At 51.3% G+C, this 21,367-nt stretch overlaps 2 protein-coding genes across 3 annotated transcripts in view; one reads left to right on the plus strand and one right to left on the minus strand.

Moving 5' to 3' along the window:
• LOC111153179 (SMAD family member 3) overlaps nucleotides 1–7,798 on the plus strand; it is a 113,675-nt gene extending 105,877 nt beyond the window's left edge. The window contains exons 7-9 of the mRNA XM_022512023.1: nucleotides 94–231; nucleotides 2,636–2,780; nucleotides 5,317–7,798. Of these exons, the coding sequence (XP_022367731.1) occupies nucleotides 94–231; nucleotides 2,636–2,780; nucleotides 5,317–5,440 (407 nt within the window). The 3' untranslated portion in view covers nucleotides 5,441–7,798. The remainder of the gene's footprint in view (nucleotides 1–93; nucleotides 232–2,635; nucleotides 2,781–5,316) is intronic.
• Nucleotides 7,799–15,609: 7,811 nt separating this feature from the next.
• The window catches only part of LOC111153360 (alpha and gamma adaptin binding protein), a 50,041-nt gene continuing 44,283 nt past the window's right edge, over nucleotides 15,610–21,367 (minus strand). The window contains exons 8-10 of one of the 2 annotated variants that reach the window (XM_022512350.1): nucleotides 18,801–18,905; nucleotides 18,284–18,333; nucleotides 15,610–17,590 (exon numbers count right to left, since the gene is read on the minus strand). In XM_022512350.1, coding sequence (XP_022368058.1) covers nucleotides 17,513–17,590; nucleotides 18,284–18,333; nucleotides 18,801–18,905 — 233 coding nt within the window. In that variant the 3' untranslated portion in view covers nucleotides 15,610–17,512. The remainder of the gene's footprint in view (nucleotides 17,591–18,283; nucleotides 18,334–18,800; nucleotides 18,906–21,367) is intronic. The other variant, XM_022512351.1, reaches the window with a different exon arrangement.

Raw genomic sequence — 21,367 nt, forward strand, 5'->3', positions numbered from 1 at the left:
CGGAGCGCGGGCTGCAGCTTGGGCCCCTTGGCATGCCTCGGCTGGCCCTGGGGCCAGCCCCACCCCAGTCCAGTCTGACCCCCATCTCTCCAGGGCGAGGCGTGCGGCTGTACTACATCGGAGGGGAGGTCTTCGCAGAGTGCCTCAGCGACAGCGCCATCTTCGTCCAGTCGCCCAACTGTAACCAGCGCTACGGCTGGCACCCGGCCACCGTCTGCAAGATCCCGCCGGGTATGAGCTCTCACAGCCCTGCCCCGTGGTGCTTCCGAGATGCCGGGGCTTTCTCCGTCCTTACCTTTTCTCCTCTTCTGCGTTTGTACTGCCAGCCTGGAGGGGCTTCATAGGGGTTTTGTCTGTGTCTTACTGGCCGACCGCGCTCCCCCTGACCCTCCTGGGAGCCGACGCAGCCGCTGACGGCTCTGCCTTTGACCCGCGGCCACTTGCACAGGCATCAGGCTTTCGTCCTTCACGGCGCAAGCTTGAGCGGCGCGCGGGCGCCGTGCCGGGCGCTTGCGGGAGACGGAGGGGTCCGGGAGGTCCTGCCGCTGTCCCCACAGACCTTACAGACGGGCTGAGTGTATGAGACAAAGACACAAATGGGCTTAATACAAGGAAGGGTACTAATCACCAAGGAAGCAGCAGAGATAAGGTGCTCTTGGATCCAGGGAGAAAAACTCATTTAAGTGTTGGGATGGATCAGGGAAGGCTTCCTGAAGGCAGTGCACAGGCATTGAGGGCTGGCTGGCATTCGGCACAGAGTGACGGTTGGGGTGGGGACCTCGAGGGTACATTATGGGCCAAGGCCCCGGGGGTGATGGAGAGTAGGGCGCATGCGGGTGGAGCTCTGGCTGGAGAGGCCATATAAGAAGCAGGAAATGTTTAGAAGGCATGATGGGACCAGGCCCCAGAAGGATGCAAGAAAGTTCTGCTTTGATTCTGGGGAGCTCTTGCAGGTTTTCTGAGTAGAACTGATGAATCCCACCTGTATTCCAAGAAATGGCTACAGGCTGCACTCCAGAGGGGGGCTTGAATAGGGCCACAGCTATGCAGCAACACAGGCAGAGACAGACCCCATCTGGGCCTCCGGACCTAGAAAACCCAGGCCGAGAGCCCCGCCAGAGCCCGCTTCTCACAGGCACGCAGCCCCGGGCCGTGCTGCTGGCAGAGTGTGGGCTGTGATAGGGCTGGTACTGGGTGTGGCATGTGTTTCCTCCTCCTGGTAGCAGATGATAGCAGAGTGATGAGCTTTGCGCAGGGTCAGCTTAAGAATGCAGAAGGTCTGAAAGAACAGCGCTGGCCATTTCCTGCGCATTGTGTAGTTGTGTCTCCAGAGGACATCTCTAGCTTTGCTCTCACACAGTCTTCTCCCATTATCCTGGCTCCTCATGTGAGGAGACAAGTTCAGAGAGGGTAAGCCACCTGCCCCGAGGCACACGGCTGGGGAGTGGCTGAGCTGGGATGAGCCTAGGACGGTGGGACCGTGGAGTCCAGTGGTCCCTCTGCTTCTTGGCTTGGCTGGGAGTCGGACCCCACCTGCTGTCCCGTGTCATCAGACTTCCCCTTGGAGAAAAAGAAAACTGGAAGCTCAGTTGTATTCCTGGCCTTGTGGCTACTCCCTTCCCCAGCCATCCCACACCTTTCTGGGGAGGGCTGACTTGGCCCTGGTGGGGTTTGTTATCATAGACCAAAGGAGCTAGGAGGACCCCCGAGGCCAGCCTCCCATTTTACAAAGGAGACCCAGGCTTATGAAGAGAAAGTGACCGGCCCAGAGTCACACAGCAAGATTAGGAGTCCGGTGTTGGCCTGTTAATAAATGTCACCTTAGCTCACCTGTTGGGTATTTCTAGCATGTGCTGTTGTTATTTTTCTGATTGACATATTCAGGCATTCAGGCAGTACAACTTCAGGAGATTATAAACTTTATTTGGGCCTGGCTCGGGTTTTACTGCCTGGGGAGTTAGACACACACCTTCACTTTGCTGCGAATGTCACCCTGACCCAGCCATGTGCCCCAAGGCCAAACTGTGGCCTGAGTCTCTTGCTCCTTCCTGGTCCTGGGTGGATTCAGCAGGGAAGCCCAGGTAGAAGGTACCCTGGGACCCTCTGGGAGCCACCTGTTGGAGCAGCAGGCTGCGGAGCCTTTCGTCTGGCCTGTTTCCCCTGCGCCTACTGTCAAGGGCTCCTGCTCGCTGGGTGGTCAGCCATGCCCCACACAGCCATGGGCATTCTGGCTTAGGTACCTTATGTCTCTGGTCCCTGGAGTCCTGCCTTGGCCTTTTTGCCCAGGGCAAGGCCCACCTCTCCAAACCCTTCCTCAGGTTGTTAGGTCACTGGCTTTACAGTCTTCCTCAGCCTTCCCTGGCTCCGGGAGCTGGAGCTCACAGGCCAGTGTTGAATCCAGCCCTGCGTGTTGGCCACTGAGGTGGGGACGGCTTCAAGGGCAGGGACTGAGGGGGCCTGTCCCTAGCGTGGTGCCGAGTGCGGAGTATGGGGCTAACGCACGGAATCACCATGTGCCACTTGAGCCGGGTGAGGTATGCTGTTCTGGATGACGCAGGGGTGGCTTCAGCCAGGAGTGGGGCACTGGACACGTATGCCTCTGTCCCCACAAGCACTGTTTTTGTTCTCTTGGCAGGGTGCAACCTGAAGATCTTCAACAACCAGGAGTTCGCTGCCCTCCTGGCTCAGTCCGTCAACCAGGGCTTCGAGGCGGTCTACCAGTTGACCCGGATGTGCACCATCCGCATGAGCTTCGTCAAGGGCTGGGGAGCGGAATACAGGTCAGGTCTGGGTGCCACCTGTCATGGGGGCCCGACCGCACAGGACTCAAGCAGCAGAGCAGGGGCCCCTTAGAGATGAGCTAGGCCACCCTCACCCCAGAGAGCAGAGACCAAGGATCAGAGGCCGTGGCTCGGTGGGCCGGAAGGGCCCAAGCCACGCTGGGTAAGGAAGGGCTGAGCACGGCAGTGTCTCACGCACCAGAAACACGTATGTTCTAGTTCTTCTCTTCCTCACCATCACCCTGGGCGGGGACACTGGCACCACCGCCGGTGCACAGATGAGGGGACCAAGGCCCAGGGAGGGGAAGTGACTTGCCTGAAGTCACATCATTAGCGGAAAAGCTGAGCCTAGCACTCTGCCTCTTGGCTCCTTGCTCGTTGTTCATTTTGGGCGGATGATTTTAGGACAATTCTCTCCAAGGAGTTGTTCTGCCCTTCTCTGGGGCTCTGGCTCTGATGGAGGTGACCCTGAGGATCTCAGGTATTAAAATTGAGAGGCAGATGAGAGGAGAGAAGATTTGGGTAGTCAAAAAGGAACAGAGTTTACTCGCTAAGAAAGGAGTTTTTTTTTTTTTTTTTTTTTTTTTTTTTCAGAATTTCAGATACTGGTTTAAACATAGCACTGGTCAGGTCTACCTGGTCTGTTCTGTTGAATCTCCCAGAGCATCTGGTTTGGGTTTGGCGAAGCTGGTCCCTTTTCTTTCCACACCTAGACTGGAGGGTGTGAGGGCCAGAGCCCTGTGGCCCTCCGGCCCCCAGCTCTCGTGGCAGACACAGAGGAGCCCGCGAGGCAGCCTGGGCCAGCGCCTTGCGAGTAACTGCCCCCTTCTCTTCATTTTTCCAGATGTTTGGAATCCATTTTGTTTTGTAGTCATTCTGCACCCAGGCCAAACCCATTTCAGTATTGGCTCTGAGCCACCGTTTGTAATGAAATCCAGATGAGCATGACTTATGGAAAGTCAGATTCTCATTAGAGGATTTTGGTCCGTAAAGCCCTCTCCTATTTACCGTATTTGAGCTGCTGTTCCCTGTGTCTGCCCCACAGGCCCAGGGAACACAGCACCTTGGTCTGGGGAGGGGGGGGCGTCTCTGTGAAATCCAGGATGAGTGACTAACCGAGTAAGGAAAGTAGTCAGGCCTCTCAGGAGAACTTACAGCCCAGTTATGATGGCCTGAGGAGATGAGCCCAGGCCCGAGGGCCCAGCCCAAGAGAGATTTTAGCCCACATTTTGGCCCTGGCTAAAATCATTTATGGGACCAGAGTGAAAGGTTACAAAGTTAGTATTTTTCTTTCAGTGGGGAAGGGAACTACTTAGCTGGACACCAATGGAAAAGAGCCAGATAGAGGTCCTTTTGCTCTTCCTACACCCAGACTTCTCAGAGGACTGTACTCAGGCACTTCAGGTCAGAGAGGCACCATGGGGTCCACAAGCCCATCTAGAATCCTCCACTCGGGCCCAGCCTAGGCCAAGCAAGGAGGGCAGTGGCCTCGAGCTAAAAGCCCTCGAGCTTGCACACCACAGTGGCCCTCCAGCTCCCAATTGCTGGGAGGAGGTCCCTTGGTGGTGGAAGCCTTTCCCTGGGAGCACTGTGTCACCATGTGGGACATGCTGCCAGCACGTGGGGTCCTGTGCGGCCTACCACGTCACTGCCACCTGGCAGCCCCACAGAGCTGCCTAATGGGCGGGTGCGGCCCCTTCCCAGAACAGTCTTGCCCTCCTTCTGCCTCTTGGGCCAAAGAGAGAGTAAGGTTTCATCCCTTCTGTCAGACGGCCAACAGCGGGGAGGGCCCCGGGCCCAGGCCTCTCACCTCCAGCTGGCACTAGCACCTCCGGCCTCAGCAGATAGCCTTTGCTCACTGGAGGCCTTTGGGAGCTCGCCTGTGGGCTGCGTCATCAACCAGCCTGAATTTAGACAAAGTGCTTTGGGGAAAAGAAACGTGTGGGGTGCCTTGGTTTTTTCCAGTAATTGTTCCATGGCTTGCTCTGCTTGTAAGATTTTCCAAAATAAGGCCATAGATGGGAATTATATCAGCACATTGGGAACTGATGGCATGTAGGTTCTGTCGGCGCTGTGCAGAAAACACCCCTCCATCAGACAGACACACGTCATCAGGGCCTGCTGGGACTGGACCTGGCCCTGGAGCTGAGGCTGCCCATTCAGGACAGATGGGACCCAGGGAGACCTTTGCTCAGGCTGGAAGTTCTTTACAGGGGGGCCCGTCACAGAAATGGGTGGACAAGTAGGATACCCTGGAATTTGCCTCACACATTTAACCCTTGAAGGGCTATTTCCTTCCCTGGCGAGAGAACCGGATTTGTTCAAGGCTCTTCCTGGTTGGAGGAGTTTGCCCTGGCGGTCTCAGCAAGTCATTGGATCCTCCTCTAGAGCAGGGTCTAGGAAGGCGCCATGGGCCTATCTCTGGCTCTGGCTAGAGGACTCTCATCAAAGCAGGAAGAGGTGTTCTGACTTATATGTGTGTGCTTCTGCACAATTTTGAAGTCTCCCAGCCCACCCCTCTCCCTATGTCTTGCAGGAGACAAACCGTGACCAGCACCCCCTGCTGGATCGAGCTGCACCTGAATGGGCCTTTGCAGTGGCTTGACAAGGTCCTCACTCAGATGGGCTCCCCAAGCATCCGCTGTTCCAGTGTGTCTTAGAGACACTGGGTGTGAAGGGGGAGGGTGGGGGGAGGGTGGGCTTTGGGGGAAAAGGCCGCATAGGAGGAGAAAATTGGAACTCACTATTGTCAATGAAGAAGAAATTTTTCTCCCTCAATCAAAGCGGCACTGACCTGTTTTCCAAAACGCAAAAGCAAACCCAGAGATGGATTTTCTGAAACAGCTGTGTCTGCCAAACACGTGTGTCCTCTGGCCCCCGTTTGCAGGGCAAGAATCGGCTTCTGCTCTGGCGGCTTGAGCAAACAGGTAGTAGTTCACCACCTGCCCCCTCCTCCCAGCCCCCTTCGGATTTAATGACAGCAATCTGGGATGTCACTGTCCAACAGGAAATGGCCCTGGGTTCCGGACTGGAGTGTGAAACTCACCTTGGGTGTTCTAGGTGGGACAGAGCCTGCAGGGGCAGGAGCGAACCTCATGCCTAGCCCTCTGGCGCTTGTGACCAGTGCTTCAGCTGAGCATTCCTGAGCCCCAGCACTCCAGCAGACCCTGCACCCGAGGAGCCGGATTGACTTGGGGTGGGGGAGGGGAGCGCATCTGTCCCCTTTCCTCTGACAGTGTCCCGAGAAAGGTGAGCCAGCGTGCTCAGAACATGCGCTCACGGACAGTGGGGAAAGTGGACGAGACCCCTCCTCTCAAATTTGTCCTTTCTCACTTGGAACGGTTGGGAGATCTGCTGAGACTCAGCACTTATGCAATGTATATTTTCTCTTCTCGCGTTAATCTCAGAGATTTGAAGCACGTGAGATGGTCACGTGAGGCAGGAGGCAGCTGTCGCATCAGTGGGGTCTGAGCAGAGGCGACGCTCCATTCCGTGGGTCTGCAGTCCTCTGTAAGAGCTCACTTGCTATTCTCATGCATCCGGCTCTCTTGGTTTACGTAGTCAGTTGCATTAATTAAATGAGCTTTGTCGTACGCTCGTTTAAATGTTTATTTTATATTTAAAAAAAAAATCCTGGGTTGGCACATTGACGGGGAAACCAGCATTGTGGGGGGGCTGGCAACCTCTCTCTCTCAAGGTGAAGCTTTTCCAGGTTTTGTTGAGAAGACACCTGCCAGCACTTCTGGAAACTGAAATTAACAGAAGCAAATGCACCCGAAGGGAAAAAAATCTCAGGCCAACATAGGCAAATGAAAAAGGGCTATTAAATTTTTTTTTTTTTTTTACACCTTGGAAAATTGGAGCCTTGGAGCACAGAGGTGTGCCGTCTTCCCCCCCAGGGATGTAAGATTATCTGGCTCATGGCCGAGGATCATCAGTGACGACTTCAGCAGCTATACTGTGTAAGAAGTACTGTTCCCAGTGGCAATTAGTGAGGAAACTGGTATAAATTATTTCAACTGGAAAAAATCCCTCCTTTTCAACTGGCCTCTTGCAGAATACAGCATTGCCACTTGTAACTGGGACTTTATTCTTCGTCACTGTTTTTGTATGAAATGACTTTATCCCATCTTTTTGCATGGATTTCTACCAGGAAAAGCCAAGGGATTTCCCATGGAAGTCCTATCTGATTCCAGGTGAAGGGCAGAAAATGTCTACTTCTGGCGGGTATAAATGTCAAATGTGATGCCGTTTCTGATGCCTTACGGAGACAGTGGGAGCTTCCCGGCGCCTCCCCGGCAGGATCCTAATGCCCCTGCAGCTCCAGCCGTGTGGTTTCCAGGAAGGAGGGCTGCTCTCCAAGCTCCCCGAGGACACAGGAAGAGATGGGAGGAGCACCTTTCCAGACCAATGCTGGTCTTTGACTCAGAGCCCAGAGACCCCACACAACCGCCCTCTCCCTGAGACGGTCAGACACCGAGGGGCCGGAATTCACCTGCTATGAAGCCATCTGCTGACTGCTGCTCCCAGGAAGCCGGCTGGGCCTACCTGGACGTGCACGCGAGCTCCTGGTCAGGTCTGAGACTTGTGGTGTGGGCACTCCACTGCAGCCTCTGCTGGTGCCGTGGTGCGCTCCCCCAAAGCCAGGACAGCGGTTTCCGAGGGCCTGCGTTCTCCATCAGCCTCCTGCTCCTCCTAGGCCTTCCTGTGGCACACAGCCATCCTCCCGTTTCTTGGGGACTCGCTTCAGATACAGCACGGTTTGAGCGATCTGGTGGCTGTGCCTGGATGGTGTCTTGGCACCCCTGATGCTCAGGGCCGAGGGCTACTTTTAGGAGGTGTGAAGTCGCAGTCTTGTGTTTCTACAAAAGCTTACTTGGCCCCTCTTCTTTATAGACTAGACCCCTGGAGGAAGATGTGAGAGGAAAATGTAGGTAAGTCCACCTCTAGAAGAAATTCAGTCAGACTTAGAGGTGAGGACTTGGTGCCCCTCCCATCAGAGAGGCTGCAGCTGTACTGGGGGGGGGGGGGGTCTGTAGGGGGGGGGGGGGACTTGTGTCCTATTAGTGGCCTTTCTTTAAGTCACAAAGCAGTTTTCTTAAGTTTGAAAATCCTGTTGTAGGAATGGCATTTTCATGTTAAAGAGAATTTTTAAAGGACAGTTGATAGGGGCAGGAAAAAATAGGGTAGTCCGGGGGCAGGGGTGGACGGCAGTTTTAACTGTCCTGTCCTGGGTGGGGCTCCCCACCCAGTCGCCTTCACTCTGGGGCTGATGCTGCCTCGAGCCCCCGAGGAGCTAGCCCGGGGCCTGAGGTCCTCAGCTGTGCACCACCCCCAGGAGCCAACATCTCTTCTCTTCCTTTCCTCCCCCACCCCTCTTCCCAACTTTATTTAGTAACTTAGGTCCTTCCAGCACAAGCCCAGTAGGTAGCTGCCCCAGCGGCTTCGGGTTACAGGCCTGTGCTGGAACATCATCTCAGCTGGCCACCTTCCTGGCGGGCTGCAGACGATCTGATATTTTGAGACAAGCTGAGAGTCAGGAGCGGGGACTCTGACTCCTCTTAGGAAGCGCGCACGCACACAAGGGCAAGGCTGCTGGCAGACTTTCCCATTGTCCTTATGTTGTCTGTGTTGTATTTTTTTATTGACCGTGGTGATTTTTTAAAAATCATTAATGTATTGGAATGAGCTGTAGCACGTATCTTGTGCTTAGTTTTTTTTGTTTTTTTTTTCCTCCATCTTCCCTTGGCTTCCTAGTGTTTGGACCTATCCCGGGGCTAAGTGCTTTTACTCAAACTGCAGGAAAAGGCTTTAAGTAGCATGTTCATGTCACACACGCATGTATGTAATCTGGGGAGAAGGCAGATGGGGTTTCAGCCTGGGCCCCCAGCTGCTCTGAGACTTTATACCATTCTTTCCCCAGGCCCAGAGCTCACCTGAGGCCCATCTCTGTTGTCCTTAAAAGGTTGAGGAAGACGAATCTGGGGACTGTTCACAGGCCGGTTTCCCAGGGGGGTTACCCATAGCAAGAGTGGGCCTGAGTTTAATGCTGGGCTCTGTGTGACTTTAAGGGGCAGAGTTGGCCCCAAGATCTATAGTATGTCCCCAATTTACTAAAAACGCAACTGCTGTGTTGTACCATTTTTCTTTTTGGGGCCTGAACATTCCCTTCTAGATCATCCACCTGAGGAGTATCCACTACTTCTCAAGAGGGTAGAAAAGCAAAACACATACCCAGCAGGCTGTGGCTCTGACACGAAGAGGAGGGGTCTCTCATGGAAGGGTGGCAGGCAGTGGGGACATGATGAGGTCCAGGCAACTTTCTAGAAACACAGCTAGCCGATCATATAAACTGGATTGAGAAATGCTCTCAGTGATTCTGTAATTGATTTTTTTATGCTGAAATAATGTACACTCTAGCATTCTGGTGTTTTTATATTTATGTAATAATTTCTTAAAACCATTCAAGACAGAGAACTATTTAATTGTTTTGGAGAAAGTCAGAAAGGTCTCTCTGGGCAAGAGTCAGGGGCCCAGCCCGTTCTGAACGCTGCTGGTTGAGGGCACAGCGCTCAGCGTCCAGAAGCTACCAGCCCCCCCGCAACCAAACTGGCTAAGCACATGGCAGCACGCACAAATGGGAGGGGGGGGGTGCAGGCTCTTCCCCAAGGGACCTCGGAACCCAACCCCTATCCCTTCAGAGCAGTGAGATCTCCAGCCACAGGGATGGAGCCAGAGCCCACTCCCTCCCCTTCTTCACTCACCTCCCTGCTGCTGTGGCAAGGAGGCTCTTCCAGACTCTCTGGGGTGGAGCTGGGGAGGGGGGGCGGGGACAGAGTGTGAAGGGTGTTGGGTGACCTTCACTTCTCAGCCAGCCTGACCTTTGAACACCTTTGTAAAAAGCATGTACGTATTTATAGTGGTTTAGATTTTTCTAACTTTTGTATCTTAAGAGCAGAGCACCTGTTTAAGCATTTTACCCCTATTGTTAAAGATCTGTGTCATCTCTTTCCCCTGTAAGTGCCCTTCTAATAAACTTTTCATTGAAAAGCTCTTGCTGGGTGGGGAGATTTTTAAAGGGAGCCCCAAGGGGGTCCCAGGGGCTTCAGAAACGTCTTCATCCCCACCCCCCATTCTGCCCCAGCCTCTTCCACTTACCCAGGGTACCTTGCAGTGCCAGCCCGCCCTCCAGTGACAACAGGAGCTCCAGCTCAGCCCAGCAAAGGTCAGGGGTGTCACACCAGGTACCTCTCCCTCACTTCCCACATCTAAGCACCACACTAGTCCCAGCGCTGCCATCCCTGTGTCGGCATTTTGCATCCAATCTCTCATCCGAGGCCTTCAAGTACAGGAAAGATGAGTGCCACCAGATTCATCCCCCCACAGGCACGGAGGTAGTTTTAGATTCCTAAAGGTTTTCACACTGCAGCTCCAAGGACTTGGTCAGTGCCTCTGAAAACTCCCAAGGAGAAAGAGACTACTTGGTTGAATCTTCACTGACCCCAGATAATGTGGATTAAGAAACAAGATTAAAATGGATAAACAAGTTTTGCAGGGGTGGGGAATGGCATGGGGCTAAAATAATCCTCTAGCCGGGCCACTTGTCCAGCTTTTTCCTGCTAAGGAACTCCCCAAATACCTCCCACACCTGAACAGAGGCCAAGTTCACAGGGGCAGCACCCCTGGGCCTAGAGATTGGGCCCCCACGGCCTGCAGTGAAGTCCTACCTTCAGAATTACTAGTTCTACCATCCTGTCCCCATCTTCCCCAAGGTTTTAGCTAGTATTTCTCAGCAAGTGACTCAAATCCCCAACTCTAACCCAACCTGTTCCTTTAGATCCACAACTTAAAATTCTAGTTGCCTAGTAAATGGGACCCAAATCACAGCAGCCCCAACCCGTCCCCTCTTCCAGCTCGTTCAAGCTAGCACTCTCTAGGGACTCCCAGTTTTGATCAGTAGCCTGCCCCCCTCTCCCCCCCTCCCCAAGTCCTGAACAGGTCCGAGGCATCTTTCCATCCCCTACTGAGCAAGCCTCCGTTTCAGGAAGGCCCCACCCCCTGACGGTCCCTGCCTCGCAGGCGAACTTCTCTTGGGCCTGTGCCTACTCTGACCGGGCTGGTGTTCCCAGACCACTGTAAGCACTCTTGACATTCCTTCCTCAGTGACCTCATCTCCCCGCATGATTTCAAGCCACATTAATGCTAATGACTCCCAAGTCCGTATTTATAGCACAGACATCAGCCCCAAGTTTCAGACTTGTATCCCACAGCCCGCTGGCGCACGGAGATGCCACAGCACCTCACACTCACGATCGTGGAAGTGGAATTCATCCTTGCCCTCGTTAAACCACATCCCTCTCCTCTGGCCTACCGGCCCGGAAGCCACAGTCACCCCGCGCTTCCTCACCCCCACGTCCACCCAGTCCTGCTCGTCCACGCCCCCTGTCCTGGACTTCAGGTCCTTAGCACCCAGACCACACGGGCTTCTCAATAGCTCCCCACCTCCGCCTGTGCTCCCGGGAAAGCATCATCTGCATGGCCGTGTGATCCACATGACCTTAGATGCCCCGGGCCACAGCACAAGCTCCGAAGCCTTTATCAGGGACCCCCGGCTCTTGGCACTTGGCCCCATCTGGCTGTCACCGCTCACTGTTAGTCCGCAACCCGGCAGTGAACAGGCGGTGGAGCTCCTTACGGACTCCCCTCCATGAGGACGAGCCCTCTTCCCCAGTCCACACCCACACCCCGGGCCTGCCCGACACTCCAGCAGGTCACCCAAGCACTGTCACTGATGCTCTGGGACTCAGGGCGGATATCCCCTCCAGGAAGCCTTCCGTGGTTATACTGCCAGTCAGCCCCACTGTGTGGTAACCATGTTTGCTTTCCCCTCGAGGCTGAGTTCCCAGAGAGCAGCGTTTGCATCTTCTCATAGCCCTGCTTTTTTTGGGCCACCAACTTTTGCCGAATTAATGACTCAGTTAGTGGCCACATCTCACAGGTTCTACCTTAGCAATATCTTTTGCATCTGCTTCCACTGTGCTACCCTGCAAGTCCTTACTCATGCGTGAAGGCAGGCCACTCCAATTCATTCCTGATTCCTGCTGATCCCAGCTATTCTACTGTCCTGCTAACATGTGCCCTCCAGTCCGGGGACCACCATGCCATTTCTCTACCCACAGCAAAAACCACAAATCCCAGTGCGGGGTCCATTCTCAGCCTCAGAATCCTTCTCAACACAGCTCTCCAGGCAGGTAGTGTTAATCGGTTAGTTTTGGCTACTACTGCTGCCAGATTTCCCAGCAATGTAATTGTGGTTAGAGGTGTTTTCCGCTCCAGACCCCTTGGCCTCCGTGATTACCTCCCGAGTAGGCAATGGCACCACATAGCAGCATTTCAAGGTTTTCTCCACGTTTCACTCCATCCCTATTTACCACCATTTCTCTAACTGGATTATGAGGGTTTTCCAATTTTTTTTTTAAAGATTTTATTTATTTGACAGAGATCACAAGCAGGCAGAGAGGCAGGCAGAGAGAGAGGAAGCAGGCTCCCTGCCAAGCAGAGAGCCCGACGTGGGGCTCGATCCCAGGACCCTGGGATCATGACCCGAGCCAAAGGCAGAGGCTTTAACCCACTGAGCCACCCAGGTGCCCCCCAATTTTTTTTTAAGATTTTATTTGCTTATTTGACAAAGATCACAAGCAGGCAGAGAGGCAGGCAGAGAGGCAGGCAGAGAGAGGGGGAAGCAGGCTCCCCACTGAGCAGAGAGCCTGACGTGGGGCTCAATCCCAGGAACCCAGGATCATGACCTGAGCAGAAGGCAGAAGCCTAACCCACTAAGCCACCCAGGTGCCCTCCAATTGCTTTCTCTCCACACCTCTGTCCATGCTGCAACTTCCACTGAGAACTTGCTGCCTCCACTCGCCCATCTGCCCCAATCCATACCCAAGCCCCTGGCTCAATTTAAGCATCACTTCCTCAACGTCAGTGGGTCTTTAAGTGTGGACCCTGGCCAACAGCATCAGTAAGCACCCAGGCTGGTCAAAACATACTTCCCCATGCTCCACTTGGGACCTAGTGAACCAGAAACTCTGGGCTGGGGCCCTACAGGTGGCTCCAGTGTGGGCCCAGGTTTGAGAGAATTGCTCCAAGGTGCACTTTCCAGTCTCCCCTTCCCATGGCAACTGAGGCTGGTCACGCCGCACCTCACCTGCTCCCCCAGCATGCTACCTTTGTGGCCTCGTCTTGCTTGCCCCCTTCTGTCACCTGGGTTGGATGAGGAGCTTCCAGAGAAAATCCACATCCTTCCCCAAGTCTGTGGTCTCTGCCACACCTGGCCCACCCTGGCACTAGGAAGGTTCACAGGCAGTGCTGGACCCTGAAACCAGGCTCATCTCTCACCTGGGTAAAGGAACGCCTTATGGTTGCTTTTCCTCAACTCCAACCTTGAAGCCTTCTAACTTCCCCACTGATGACATCCTGAGAATTTTCCAGAGTGGCAGGATTGGTGCAGACTCTGTCCTTGGGCTTCAGATGAAGAGGATGGCCTCCCAAACTGTGCCGTTTCCTACCCCAGACCTCACTTAGCCCCCATTTTGTAGCATGGAAGCCACCTGGTTGGTAAGAGAAAAGGGAGAGGCAATGATTGGTCACCTCCTTCACAGGCGAGAACCACGGAGGCTGGTCAAGAACTGCTTTACGTGACCTGTTTATGCCTCCCAGATCTGTGCTCGTGGGGAGAGAGGCTTTAGACCTATCAACAGATAGATACAGATATGACAGCTTGCTAGAGGGAAAATTTTTTTTCTTCCCAAACCTGTGTTCTAAAGTTGCAGTAATAACCACGAGGTCCAGGTTCTGAATCAGTACTTTTTCAAAAGGAAACGAGGTAGAACCACGGATCATTCACGGCTGGAATGGGGCTCAGTGGTGTTCCAACAAAAGGCCCATGTGGTTGCTACCACCTCTCTTCCTAATTGTCCACTCTGCATGTCAGAGAAACACCTCAGCATCGAGGAAACTGCTTCCTAGTCTAGACTCTGGCTTTAGTGCTACAAACACACACACTAAACTCTGCGTAAAGGTATCTGCACAAAGAGCAAGACTCAAGGTGTTAATAACAAGCTAGATAGTGCCAAGAATGTGAAACCGAGAATTTCGAAAATCTTTTCTGCAACAGCTTCTATGCCAGAGACGCAAGGATGGAGCTCTACACTAAACCCTAAGTGGAATCTAAGTCAAACCATGAACTTCACCCTGCACGTTCAGCCTGCTTTTAGGAGACACACAAATTTCAGGGAAGTTCATCGTCAGGGTGTTCTCCTACATGAAGGTGGTACACACTTGACTAGATTTTCCATCTCCTCCACCTGGAGTCCTCCAATAAGATTTGGTATTTAATGACAGAATGCCGTACCTAAATTGTGCGACTGCTTTAAATCTGGGGTTGGGGGGGGCGGTGAAGGACTCTAACTCATTACACAATTCTCTGAAGCTCTGTCTCCATCAAGCAGAACGTTCAATGAATCAGAGCCTCTGACCACACTAGACACATGTTCACTAAATTTAGCTCTGCGTCCGCAAGCACTCAGAATAGTTCACGGAGCTCTCAGCTTACCCTCAGATAGTAATTCTTCTAAGGCTGCTTTTCTGTGGCAGCCCAGCGCAGAGCAAGGGGCACTCCACGTGCTCTCTCCATGGCCATTGTTACGAGACTGGCCCGAGGTTAAGGGAATCCAACAAGCTACAGTGACGGTGTTGATCCCCTTCTCTCCACAGTGGGGAACAGGAAGGGAGCCACAGATCACATTTCATGAGTTACAAGTAGTCTACAGTGATGGCCTGACATGCTCGATGGTCCTTGAACCACATCCCATATTACTCAGCCGTCCAAGTCTAGCGTCCCTGAATCTCTTGCTTCTCTGAATTAGATGTGGCCAAGTTCTATAAATAGAGAGAAAGCAAACTGGTTCTGTCAATCTTCTCACACTCTGGCAGGATAACATATTTTAAAATTATAAAAATATCTATGTCTTCATCACTCTAAAATTATTACATAACACATGATTTTCTCAGCGGGAAAAAAAAGCTTATTTTTGTCTCTCCTTACCTTCCAGTACTCGTGGACCTTCAAACTTTTTGTCATCAGTTTTTTCAAACTAGCATATCCAAATCAATGCCAAAATTCAGGGCCTACTGCATGCCCGACTCTGTTACACAAATAGAGAAATGCTAGGGGGAGAACACGAGTCTCACTTAAAATCCCAGACTGTCCATAGGAACTTGTGTTGGCATGTACATAGATCACATTAGATAGACTGCAACTTTTTTTTTTTTTTTTTTTTTTTTTGGAGTGGGAGAGGGGTGGGGACGGGCAGAGGGAAAGAGAAAATCCTAAGCAGACCCCTCGCCCAGTGCAGAGCCCAACTCAGGGCTTGATCTCACAACCCTGAGATCATGACCTGAGCCGAAATCAAGAGTCAAACACTTAAGCGACTGAGCCACGCAGGTGGCCAGGTAGAACACAACTTTTATTACACTATTAGCTCATGATCACTCTTCTTACCATGGGCCTTTAGGAGACAAGCACTGGATACTTTATCCCCGATGTCCCCTGGAAGGGGCCAACAGCCCCCAAAAGCTGAGGTCTTCAAGTTTTTATTGTTTTTGAGAGAGAGTGTATGTGTGTGTGCATGCATGTAAGCTTGCACACACACATGCATGCTTGCATGAGCAGAGGATGAGCAGAGGGAGAAGCACTCCCTGCCAAGCACGGAGCCCGATACGGGGCTCGATCCCAGAACCCTGAGATCATGACCTGAGCCGAAGGCAGAGGCTTAACCCCATGAGCCATCCAGACGCCCCGAACGCTGAGGTCTTGAAAAGGTCAGTTGATACACATGTATGTGGGAGACTCCAAAATTGTGAGTTTGACCAACTCTCCAGTTATTCACTACCTACGCCCAGTGTGAAGGAAGCCTTCCCCGACACAGGCCCTGCTAAAAACAACAATCATAACACACATTAGCAGACTTTATAAATAAATCATATTTTAATCACCTGGCTTTGTTTAATCCAGAAAATCACATTCACAGCTTTTTCTAGTCTGTGTTCCCTAACCATGTGACCTGATATATTTTCTGAAACCCTTCATGTTTTAAGAATATTCTGCCTTTCATTTTGCAACCCAGAGCCAACCTCCCTTGCATTCTTATCAACAGCTAATGTAGCCACCTCAAAGATGATGGAATGGTGATCAACTATTGTCTCAAAGACCTTCAGAATAGTTAAAAGGGGGGGGGAAGGAAAGGGGGGAGAAAGGGTCACCAAGCAAGATAACTGCCAATGTTGCCTGCGATGATGGCTCTTCCTGAATGCTCCAATCACTGAAACCATCCCCTCCTTGGTCAAGGCTGCCCTGGCCCAGGGCCTGGAGCATTCCACCCCTCCCACCATTCCTTCTGCAGAGATTAGCGGGGCACAGAGGGGTCTGAAGCTTGTTTCTGCTGGTGACCTAAGGAGTTCACAGTCCACGCTAAGCCAGGAGGGGCTGTCAGCCTGTTCGCCAGCACCAGCCAGCTGGGGCACCATGCGCCAGTCTAGAACTGTGACAATGGCTACCACAGTGAAGGTCAATGGCATACATTCCCAAGTGTCTACAAACACAGAAATAGGGATTTTTATTTGCTGTATTTCCCACCCTTCTTTAGGAAACGTTCCCTGTGGGGATTGGCTCCCCCGAAGCTGAGCCCCCACTCCGAGCCCTGCACATCACACTGGCCCTCAGAGCTTCACCGCCTAACCTCTCACATCCTTTCCCTCCTTCTCCGGCTCACGCACCCTGCAGTGTGACCGTGCTGGCAGTGATCTGTTGGGTTCTCAGAGACAAAGAGGGGAAAGTTGCCTTGTTTTGAGGGTATAAAGTGTGACAGCACAGCTCTGATATCTCACTGAGCTCTCAGGAAGACGAGTTTCCTCCTGGTAGGACTAATGCAAAAGCCTCCAGATAAGGTCACAGACCGCTTCACTGGCCCAGAACAGGGAATTCCTGAAGTTTCTTTCTCTCTCTTAAACACAAACCACCCCCGCCCCCACAATAAGAGCAACCTGGTAGATGGGTTTGTTTATCCCTACCAGAGGAGGATACCCTGGCCTCCTCTATCATTGTCTAAAAATTCACCCTCGTTTCTCAGTAGTTTCTGGTGTGAGCTGAGACACTCTTTCACAGGAAACGGCCAGAGACATTTTTTTGCGTGAGACTGAGCTGAGAGCCAGTGACTCCAGGCCCACCTACTGCGTGGCACAAATCAAGTCTGCTGCTTCCTTCCCTACCATCGAAAGCACCAAAGCTCAGGGTGGGCAAGCTCCCTGCAGGCGGAAAATCCAGAAGCCTGAGGAAAGGCGGCACCAGCTCCTGATCCACAGTGACAGAGTGTGACTGCAGAGGACACTCTGCTAAAGGTGGGCCGGGAATGGCATGGTGGCCTCCTCCTGCAGCTGGGGCAAACCACCCAGGCCTCTGTACTGGGAAAACTGTCACTCCTTGCTGGCATTACCTTCCTCACTCCCTTCCACTATACTGAGGGAGAAAAGCCCCACTACCCCCTACTAAAAACTAAAAGTAAGGCAGCCCTAGAACTAAGTCAGGAGGCCAACAGGATGCTGGGAAGTCTGGCCAAACAGAACTGGGTGCAGTAGGGAAGAGTCTGAGGCAGTCAAATCCTAGTGCGGGCGACTTAGTGTTCTTCATCAGAGGAAAGGCCTTCGATTTCATCTCTGTCTCCCCCAATTGCCATCCAGAAGGCTTTGGCCACCTGTGGAGAGAAGCATGCAGCACATTTTAGGCAAGAGCTACCCTGCAGCTTGGTTCATGAGTCAGTCAATACGCTGAACTGATCAAGGCCTAACGCTCTACACCCTGCCCTCCAGCCCTCCAGCCCTCCAGCCCTCCAGCCCTCCAGCCCTCCAGCCCTGGGTAGCCAAGCCCTTGGAGACCCTGACCAGGGACTTCCACTTCGAGAAATTTACACTAAGGACGAAATCAGAGTGACATACAAAGGTGATGGTGTGTAAGATTATGCACAGTTTCTCTACTTATAGAAGCAAAAAAACACACATGACCTAAATGTCCAAAAGGGAAATGGATAAATAAATGAGGGCACATTCATACAATGAAATACCATAAACCACATACATTTCCTGCCAAGAACATGTGTCGCGTTGGTAATAACAAAACAGAACAAAACAAAACGACTAAGGGTTTTCCAGCCCAACAGTTAGGAAGGCAAACATCCTGAGTCTCAATGAACGTTCCATGTCACCCAACATTTGAAAAATCTTGGTTTGACTACAGCAATTATATTACTACTGTGTAAACATTCAATTAGTTTCAAGCTACCATCCAATGAAAAGTTGACACTGAGACATCTAAAAGTCAATGAGTGGGATACCTAACAGTACCAGACGTTCTCATAGATACTCAATAAATATGTGGCTGGTTGTCTCACCTTTTCTGCATGCAACTTTCTTTGCTCGTGAGGAAGCGTCGCAGCCTTGTCTAGGGGGGAAACAGACCTTAAGAAATTCGCTTAATAGCACAGGAGAGTCTGGAGTGTACGGATGTTCTAACGCTAGAAGATGGGAGATGGGTTTCAAAGACAAATGCTTATGGCGCAGTCATTACAGCTGTTAGGGAGTTTAAGTCTTCCCGATTTTCCACATGGGGATGATGTGAGAAAACTGGCAGGGATCTTACTGATTCCAGGTTAATGAGACACACTGAAAGAAACCGAGAGAGGCAAGAAAAGAAGGGAAAGTAAGAGGAGAGAGAGTGAAGAAAGAGGAAAACTTTCCTCGGGGGAATTTCTACCAACAGAGGATGGCACAGTCCCCCAGTCACCAGGTGTCTCCAGACAGCTGAGACCAGAGGATGGAATCCAATCAGTGGTTACAAAACAAAATCCTACCATATAAAATAGAGGAGCGCCAGGAGAGGAACATGTTAGACATGATGGAGCCAATTACCTTTCATTTCCTTTAACTTTGAAAACAGTCTTTCAAAATTCTCCAAATCTCCTCCACCAGTAGTAAGACTGGCTAATTCTTGAATATCCAGATCTAACATGGGATCTGAAAAAAGGATTTGTCACGTTATTTGCCCGAAATGACTTCTGCGTGTGCTAAATACACAGTCATACAGCAATCGATCTTAGCTTTGATGGGAGTCATCACTGAATGATTCCTCCATGTGTCCCCGCTTTCCTGTGTGTGGTGCTCCCCCTGCCTGGCTGCTAGTGGGCCTCCACAAATGAAGAGTAAACTTATTTTATCCTTACAACATTACACTGAGGCAAAGAACTTGGTTTCATCTTAGAGATAAGAAAGGTAGAGCTGTGAGTTGAAGTGACTTGCTCATGGTCATAGCCGGTGTGAACGCAGTGGATTCACACTTAGGTGTTTCCAACTCTAAAGGCCACCCTCTCCACTGAGGGGTACCGATCAACACAGACGTCTGGAAGTTATACCATTTTTCCTGTACGACAAGTATTTTCCCATTACGGACAGCCACTATATAAGGTGGTTAGGGCAGTAAGCGATGCCTGTGATTTACACATGAAGAAGCTGGCTTTAAAAATGAACTCATCTAAAATTACAGCTACTCGGCAGGAAAGCCAATGCCTACCTATTTCCTTACTACAAATCCTTTATTATTTCTATCACAGCCTGTTATCTCTTTACACAGTTTATTTTTAATCAGCATTCTTACTCACTCTCCACTCTATGCCGAACACCTCTAGGAAGTCTTTCCTAGCCAGCCCAGTTCACAGGTCTCCTTCTCTAGAATTCATCCCATACTTTTTAGAGAGGGAGAGCGTGTGTGTGAGCCGGGGGACAGGGAGTGGGGGAGGGAGAGATCGAATCCTCAAGCAGACTCCTCATGGAGCGTAGAGCTCAACTGGGGCGGGGAGCTCAATCCCACGACCCCAAGATCATGACCTGAGCCAAAGTCAAGAGTTGGATGCTTCATCAATCGAGCCACCCAGGGGCCCCATGATTCCATTTCATTTCTGTGACAAATTCATGAGGAAAAATTTTATTTTATAGAAAGGGAAACTAGGGCCTGTAGAGAGGCTAAATAACTCACTCAAGGTCATGTCACCATTACTGGCAGAGCCATGATTTGAACCCAGTTGTCCGGGACTCCGAGTCCACAACCGTGAGCATTATACTGCAAGGCCCATCTCTACAGTTTTAAGGTGTAAGCTGCTTGAAGACAAGGACAGCTTCTAATTCTCCACATCAACTACAATGCCATGCAGATAATCTGGTGTTAAGAATGCACTTTAGCTCATAAATTTGCTTTGGTTCAGGGGAAGTTTCATGTAGGCAGCAGATGCGCAGGGCTGGAGGTTAAGAATCTGTGATTTATCTACGCATACATGGTAGCTGGACGCGCACAGAATCACTCCATGCTTAAATATGGGTTTGGCAGAGGAGTTTAGATGGAGCACCGAGGAATGGCAATCTTGAGAAGCTGGATGAAGGAGGGTCATCTAACAGAGAAAGGAAAAGAATAACCAGAGAAGTCAGAAGAAAACGAGGAGATGTGTCGGATGAGCAAGAGAAAAAGTTTCAAAAAGGGACTGATCTGGAATATTGAAAGCTGCCAAGAGGTCAAGACAAGGACTGGGAGGTGCCTATTACCTTTAGTGGTCTGGAGGTCGCTGGTGAACTGCTTTAGTAGCAAATGGGGCAAAAACTAGGTGGGAGTGAGCTAAAGAGTAATGGGAGGTGAGGTATGGAAAGAAGTTCGCCCTCCAATAAAGAGAGGAGGAAGATGTGGGATTGACAAGTGTTTTACCCCTGTTGGCTTGGTTTTTACCTTTTTTTTTTTTTTTAATTTTGAAACAATTTTAGTATTACAAAAAAGTTGCAAAAACAGTAGGGTTCCACCTTCATCCCCTAGTGTTAACCTCTTATCTAGCCGCAGTACGACACACGTTGAGAAGTTAATAATGGTACAGTGCTATTAACCAAACTACAGACTTCATTCCACCTTCGTCACTTTTCTCCCTAGCATCCTGTTTCAGAAGCTTACACAGAATTCGGCTACGATATCTCTGTAGTCTTCTTCAATGTGTGACCATTCCTTATAGTCTTTCCTCGTCTGTCATGGCTTTGACACTTCTGAAGAGTGATTTTGTAGACAGTCCCTCCGTATGGGTTTGTCGGATGTTTTCCTAGGAGACTGAGGTCACACAGCTCTGGCACGGAGACCAGAGGCATGATGAGTCCTTCTGGTGCCCCAGCAGGGGGCACAGGATGTCTGCACACCTTACTGCTGGTGAGCTTCAACACCACTGAAAGGCTACCTGCCGGGTTTCTCCAGGGCAAAGTTACTATCTTCCTTTTTGTATTAAGTCAGTATCTCGGGAGAGCTACTTTAGTAGCTGTCACGTTTCTTCACAAACTTTCATCTACTAATTCTCACATCCATCTGTGGATTCTGATCGTGGCTGACAAGGACTTTTCTTTCCCTCATTCCTTCCACGTGTATTAATTAGAATTCTTCTGCAAGGAAGAGCCGCCCT

The sequence above is a fragment of the Enhydra lutris genome, unplaced genomic scaffold (assembly GCF_002288905.1).
Source record: "Enhydra lutris kenyoni isolate GAN:26980312 unplaced genomic scaffold, ASM228890v2 scaffoldscaffold31, whole genome shotgun sequence".
Classification (NCBI taxonomy): Eukaryota; Metazoa; Chordata; class Mammalia; order Carnivora; family Mustelidae; genus Enhydra; species Enhydra lutris.